Source organism: Schistocerca nitens, chromosome 2 (genome assembly GCF_023898315.1).
Source record: "Schistocerca nitens isolate TAMUIC-IGC-003100 chromosome 2, iqSchNite1.1, whole genome shotgun sequence".
Taxonomy (NCBI): domain Eukaryota; kingdom Metazoa; phylum Arthropoda; class Insecta; order Orthoptera; family Acrididae; genus Schistocerca; species Schistocerca nitens.
Window position 1 is genome coordinate 1,096,528,871 of NC_064615.1, and position 7,628 is coordinate 1,096,536,498.

Here is a 7,628-nt window from a genome sequence, read left to right on the forward strand (position 1 = left end):
ATCCGAATCTGACAAATAAATGATACGAAACTGGTGAAACTTACTAAAGAATAGCGACTGGAGCTGTACTTATGTTAAAATCTTTGTTACTGAATAATACAACTTTATGGAAATGTAGAGAGACACTAAAGTCATCGTCACAGCGTAGTGTGCTTGAATGAGGAAAGAGCAGGACGAGGAGTACGTCATTGATGGAATCATACCCCTTCCTAACCGTAGGAGTTTACCTGTCAGTTACAAGGAATTCTCAATGAAGTGTTATCAGTGTATTTTTTTTATCACAGCTATCTCTAAAGGCACAAAGCTTTATTTCTGCAGTATCTTAATGACAGTAGTCAATATCATTGTATTTCCTGATTTGATTTACTTGTAAATAACGAAAATAATTTCCATATCAGCAACATTCGCTTTGCTACTGCATAGTATCTTAGGCGAAGGTTCCTGTCGTTAGGCACACAAATTATTTTAATCCGGATTCTGTACATTGTACTTAGAATGTCACAACAAGTATCGCTTTATTTGGCTACCTGAATAATAACACAGTTCTTTCCATATCGAGACTTAGCTGCCGCCACACTTAAACAATCAAAGTAGCATCTGTACAAACGGGAAATCGCCCGTCGCTTCACACAACATTCTTCAGTAACATCATTATTGTATTGTCACTTTTAGCAGTAAAACTTTAAACTTCAGCCTGGTTATGTACCCTAGAAGCACAGAAAAATAATCCACTTTATAGATAAATGAGATGCGCATGTGTTTCTATGCGCAACTGACCGCTCTTTGCAGCGCTGGTCGAGAAAAGAAACAGTGAACGTTTCCATACTAAAAAAAGTATTTTACGTGGTATCGAATATCATCATTATTCTGAGGAACACGAACAGCGACATCGGAATATAATCTCTAACGTAGTCCCATTCTACATGTTGCACATGGAACTGGGCACTATTGGAGACACGAATACATAATAATCAAATCAGCATACTGACTAAATGTGTTCTATACCTAATTCAACATTCAAGCTCACTGTTTACCAGTGTGTCCGTTCTTATGAGTAATTATTTCATTGTGCGATTTGATATATAGTTAACGTTCCACTACAATGGACAGCAAATATTTTTAAAAACAGCGTCAATTTGGAATGGATAAAAATACACTCCAACTACTACTACATAAGGAAGGAGACGCTCTTTCTAAAATTTCGAAGTGCAGAAGCCATGAAATAATCTCTCCGGCATGAAAATAAAATATTATTTACGAACAGTCTTTACAAGAGAGCGAAGAAACACAACTGGGCAAAACAGTGAAATATCCACAAAATGTAGAAGGCTTTTAATTATGTGGAATAGGGTGGTACGTTTTCTATTCTTATGGCGGTTCAAAAGGGAGTTGTCAGCCTTGCCGGAATGACACGAGGGGCCAGAAATCAAGGAAGGTGTCAGACAGTGTCGATCTTTGTCACCATTTATAATTAATTTGTATTCTGAAGAAGCAATGACGGAGTTGTATGACAGTGAAAGGGAATCACAGTGATATGTTTCACTGATAGCGCCGCAGTGGTCGCTGAAAGTGAACAGAAATTGAGACATATGTTTAATGAGGTGGTAAGTGTGCTAGCTGACGGCTATTACACACGCGCAAACATTGGAATATTGTGATAAGTTCCGCTGGTGTCTTTGCTAACTTCAGTGAAAGTGCAAAGATTTGCAGGACGTGATGAATGAAATAAACAGTCTAATGACAACACACTATGGATTGAGAGTAAATAGAAGGAAAACGAAAGCAATGAAGAGTAGCAAAAATGAGAATAGCAAGCAACTTAACATTGATATTGACGAACATGAAATAGACGAAGTGAGAGAGTTCTGGTATCTTCAGAGTAAAGTAGTGTGTGACGGACGAAGCAAGGAGGACATAAAAAGCAGTCTCACACAGACAATGAATCACGGACTGTGGAAAAACCGAAAAAGGGAGAACTGAAGCATCTGAGATGCGGTGCTGTAGAAGGATGCTAAAACTTAAGTGGACTGATAAGGTAAGAAATGAGGAGGTTGTGTACAGAATCGGAGAAAAGAAGGTCACTTGGTAAAATTTGACAAGAAAGTAGAGGATGGCAGCTCTCGTTTAAAGACAACAGGGAATCATTAGTATGGTAGTGGACGTAGCTATAGAGAGTATAGGGGTAGAGGGGAAGACAGACATTGGAACACATCCAACAAATAAATGAGTGCTACTCTGAAACGAAGAGTTTAGAATTGGGGAGGAGTTCGTGGCGGGACCTATCAAACCAGTTAGAAGACTGATGACAATATAATCATTCAGCAGCTCATTGACTTCAAGAGTTGAAAGCGTCTGTCCTCCACAGAGGCTACTTGTGCGAACATGGGGTACTCGAACACTATGTGCTCGGCCGTTGTTTCTGCTTTACCAGAGCCACATTTCACCCACGCAAAAAAAAAAAACAATTGTGTGCGCCGCATTTAGACATGATGGACGGCTAAATGTCAAACTTGAACAGGAGGCTCTTGAAGAGGCAGATGAATTACATCTCGTAAGTAGATAATGAAGGAAAATGGAAGTAAAATATAGTAGCAACTATGGTACAAAGCAAAAGGGGCCTAAACAAAAAGAAACGTCTGTTACATTCGGTAAGTACAAACCTTGAGAGCAGGAAAAGATTCCTGAAAATCTATGTTTGCGACATAGCTCTAACTGAATCCGAAATTTGGACAGTGATGTAAGACAGAACTGAAACAACCTAAAATGCATGGGGCAGTCTTCCCTTAATCCGGCTAAATGGTTGGCGGCCTGGATCGACCCTCCTGTTTCCAAAGACGAATTACTTTCACAGGATGTTCCTAACAGCTTCTGTTAATGAAACTTCTGAGAGGCAGGAAGGAGCACCTTATAGCAGCTACTGTGAGTTTTAGCAGGAAATTGCCAATTGAAGTGCCCACATTCTGCCCTGCAGGCTGATTGAGCTAAAAGTAATGCACGTTAAAATAATTTCGAGGGGCGTTTTTAGTAGCTCTCCATAAAATGTTACGATTATTACTATAACATTTTAATCAGATAGCTTTTACGATTGAAGATTGCCTTAAAGAGGATGTGAGCATCTAGTGCAAAGCGGAGGGGAGGAAAGGTACACCTGGCTGTACGTATATGATTCTCTGATTTCTGATTTTATGTTTACTTGACAACACATGAACACAAATACCGCCCATAGGTATGGACCATATGCATGCTAACAGCACATTACTAAGCTCACAAGTAGACCTAGTGAAATTAACTGCACTTGTTTCAGGTCTTAAATTAAGCATTTCTGTTCTCTATTGAAGCATCTCAAGGTGACATTTCAAGGTTGGTTTTCAAAACCAATGGAAGAATCTGAGAGTCTTTTGAAAGTAGTTGGACTGCTACAGAGCAGTCATTAGTGATACAGTAGAATTGACTAATTTAAGCATGTCTCGTGGGTCAAATAGAGGCAGCCGACCCTTATATGGTCTGTATACTATATGTATAGCGAAGAACAGAAATAATCCCATCAGCAAACTTTTCGGAGGAAGTCTACGGAGCAGTACGTCGCTTGGTTTGTCTCTCGCACTGAACGGCGCTGAATGTTTGTGGACCCTGGCTGCGGCCGCGGGAGGGACTTCGCCCAACAATACGGAAGCTCCGAGATCACAGACCAAAAGAACGATTCACCTGTTGATGGTCAGCTGGATTGATCGAGTATGGAATGAAGAGGCCCTGCAACGAATCAACGAGAAAAAATACCAGATAAAGATCGTGATGAATCGAAGAGATGGAACGGCAAGGGGTGATGGAAAGACAGTATGACAGCGACAGGCCCAGGTATGAGTAGGTAAGACAGGTCGTTGCAAATGTTTAATGCAGCAGCTATGCTGAAGTAAAGAGGGTTGTCGGTAGGTGCAGGATTGGAGAACTGCATCAAATCTAACTTACGGTTGATGATCGAAATAACGACAATAATGCACTGCAGAATGTAGTTCTGGTAGTTTGTGTGAGTACTATATGAATCCTCAGCCTATCCTTATGTATATAGATTTGAGGTTCCACAGTGTGGCCAAAATAATATTGACCTGGAAAATATTTCATTTCCCTTAAGGTAGACAACCTAACATACATCATCAGCATCTGGGGCACATGATGTAAGTTGGGTTGCCTACCTTAAGGGCAACGAAGTATATATATCGATATTATCTGGCGCCTCGTGTGAATTAGATTTTGCGTCTTCTGAAAAAATATCGGTAACTGTGTGAGAATTCCGCTTTATTGTCAAGGGATAGATCCTAAGGAAGCTGATTTGACACACCTCTCTAAGCTGTTACGAAGTATCAGGTGTCTGTATCCTGTGGATGATTCAGATGAGTAATGTTGTTTGTATTACGGTGGACTGGTAAATAATGAAAGGGTGGGAGACGGTGAAAACGGATGCCTGCATCTTTATTAAAGTTTAGGGTGCAGTGAGTTTAACGTCAGCAGCAGACAAACAGCTTGTCACCAACAATGTCAGATACTATCACTCCAAGACCTACTGCTCAAAACTATCTACATGTGGATGGAGCACCTCCACACTAGTGTGCACTGGCAACGTCATTTACGGAAGCTGGTGTTGTAGGCATTGCACCTTTTTTTCCCTTATGGGGCATAGACTATTGATAGCATAACGTGTATACCAATTCTGATTTGTCAACTTCGCTTTCATTTAATTTATTTAACTTTCATTCTTCGCGACTAGTTTCCAGTTCTCAGCCCCAAGCAATCAACACGTTGGGGCAGTATGTGGGAGAAACAGCTGCTGACCCATCAGTACAGTTCTCCTTCAAAACTAAAGCAGACTATCATAATAAATTTTCTCACTCGGTTTTGTCCAGTAGGTTCATTGCAAATGGGCCAGAGAAGTCGGCTGCTGTCAAGTTTCTTCAATTAAAAAATGTAAAATAATTCTCTATTTTGTGTGTACATGAACGGATTGTCACTATTTACAATATTACGCTCAAAATCGTACATAGTCGTTGGAGAAACAATACCGTCTAACTGACTTTTTCCATTTTCTGGATTTCGAGCAGTTCATCTAGTTCACTTAGAGCACCTCGTGTTACTTTTGGAATGACAAATTTTCAGTTCTTTGTAATAGGAATGAAGTTGGAAGAATTCCGCATAAGTGAAGCAAAGTAATAAATGTGTACACCTCGCGTAACTACAAAAAATGAAATGCCTTGTAACTGGAGAGTCGGAAGCTCCATGGTGTGATCTACGGTGACTTTGCAACGCTAGAAGATTGTGATTATATTCGGGAACGCCTACAACTGCACAAGACTGATGATTGCTGAAGTGGCGTGCAGCACTCTCAAAAACCAATCTCTACTTTTATACGCCACTTTCAAGAGAGTGACGATTTTGCTCTTGGTGAAAAAACGAGCTTGTGACATGCCGACAGTTTCTGTCCACTAATTTCTCGACTCAAGAACCAATTTACAGCGCTGAGAGGCTCGCAACAACCTTTAACAATCTGCTGTGGCAGTGTGAACTTCTGGATTTACATAACAAATAAACACGGTCGGTTACGTGGTATTGTTTCTTGAACGAGCAAATGCTTCAAGAATTCTAATAATGCCTGCCAGTTTTCTCGGAATCTATCACCCAAAGGGACTAATGACAGTTATTTCAAGAGGCTATCACTTATAGTAAATCATGGACGGACTATGTTAGTTTAAGCCACACTGTTCCAACGTTGTCCTCGGGTAGGTAGTATAATGTGCCTGACAGGTAGTCCTACTACACGCGTTCTGCGCATGCCCGAGCCAGTCAGCTACACCTTCCTGCAGGCGCTCGGTCAGGGCAGTTCGATCACGCAGACTACAGGCAGGTTGCCTGACTGGCCAGGTGTCAGACATTTGTCTGCCCCTGACCACCGCTGCCTGCGAGTGCCCGACTGCCTCTCCGCTCTCGAACTGGAACAGCCTGGGCGGTAACAAGGGGGTGTGAAGATGTGAAGTGGACCCGCCGTGACGGACGGAGCTCCATATCGCGTCCGTTTGCATGTTCTGGCCAGTACGGATCGGTACTCTAGGAGTCCAGACGGGCGCACAGCCAGGCGAGCGGCGGCGCCGGGCCGGCGGCGCGGGCTCAGCTGGCGACGTCGCCGTCGTTGCGCAGCATCTCGAGGCGCAGCTCGTGCTCGCGGGCCCTGAGGCGCAGCGCCGCGATGCTGGAGCTGCGCACGTCCAGGCCGAGTGGCGGCGCGTCCTTGGCGGAGGCGGCGGCCAGCAGCAGGCTGTGGAAGCCCGCGTGCGGGGGCGGCGGCGGCAGCAGGTGCGCGGCCGGCGGCGGCGGGGGCGGCGCGTGCGCGTGGTGGTGGTGCTGGTGGTGGTGGTGGTGGGGGTGCGGGGGCGGCGGCGGCGGCAGGTAGGCGGCGAGTGGCGGGGGCGGCGGCCGGAAGGGCACGGGGCCGGCCGCCAGGAAGGGCTTGCCGCGCAGCGCCGCCAGCGACGCCAGGTGCGAGAAGGGGTGCGGCAGCGACGGCGCCACGGCGGCGGCGGCGGGCGGCGCGCCGTACGCCTGCAGCGGCGAGTAGGGGTGCGCCTGGGGGCCCACCTTCTCCTGCTTGCGCCACTTGGCGCGCCGGTTCTGGAACCACACCTGCAACAGCGCCGCACACATGATCCAACAGTACACATGTCACGTTCACTCCCACTAAATAAACAAAACCCTTCAAGAAACAACGAGCCACACATATTATACAAAATGGATGTGTCTATGTATGCATTTATGTACGTACATATGTATGTGCATAGGAAATAAGACGTCATAAGCGGTGAGCTGCGTGAAAAATAAATTGCAGGTCGAAATATACTGGAGATATAGGTGAAGCACATGTAAAATTATGTGTGAATTATGCTAAATGTATGTGCTACGTGTGTATATGGGCAAACCCCTAGCTAAGCTTTTAAGCTCCTTGTTAGATTTCAGCCAAACTTGATACATGTATTACTTACTATCTGGTAACAAGTACTGTGGGGGTAAGAACCAGCGACCACCTACTCAAGTTGGGGGGATAACATGGAGAGAGAACGTCAGGAGGAAAAGGTGGACAGACAGAAAAGGGGAAGGTGGAGACGGATGAAGAGGGGGAGAAAATAGGCTGAGAGAGAAATGAGGAGGGGAAGACAGAGGGATGAAGAGGAGAATATGACAGATAAGTGAAGAGGAGATTTACAGAGGGATGGGGTGGAGCAGACACAAGGTATGTGGAGTAGATAGGGGGGGGGGCAGCAGTCGATAGAGGGGGAGGAGTAAGTGAACACTGGTATGGAGGAGTTGGAGAGAGAGGCGAGGGGAGAGGTGGACTGTGAGAGAGGTCAGGAAGAGATGGACAGAAAGAGAGGGAGAAGCAAATTAACAGTGAGAGGGAAGAGGATAGGGACACAGGATGAGGAGGAGATGGACAGAGAGAGGGTGAGAATGAGATGTGCAGAGAGTGAGAGGTGGAGGAGGTAGGCAGAGAGGACCAAGAAAGCGATGGTCAGAGAGACTCAAAGGAGGTAGGCAGAGAGAGAAGGAGATGGAAAGAGAGAGAGAGAGAGGGCAGAGAAGATGCATAA

General features: G+C 44.9%; 1 protein-coding gene across 1 annotated transcript; it reads right to left on the bottom strand.

Moving 5' to 3' along the window:
• Positions 1 to 6,153: 6,153 nt before the first annotated feature.
• Positions 6,154 to 6,687, bottom strand: LOC126235567 (homeobox protein aristaless-like). Its single transcript, XM_049944285.1, has 2 exons — positions 6,577 to 6,687; positions 6,154 to 6,273 (listed from the first exon to the last, which is right to left on the bottom strand). The coding sequence occupies exons 1-2, from the start codon at positions 6,685 to 6,687 to the stop codon at positions 6,154 to 6,156; spliced, it is 231 nt and encodes a 76-aa protein (XP_049800242.1).
• Positions 6,688 to 7,628: the final 941 nt, after the last annotated feature.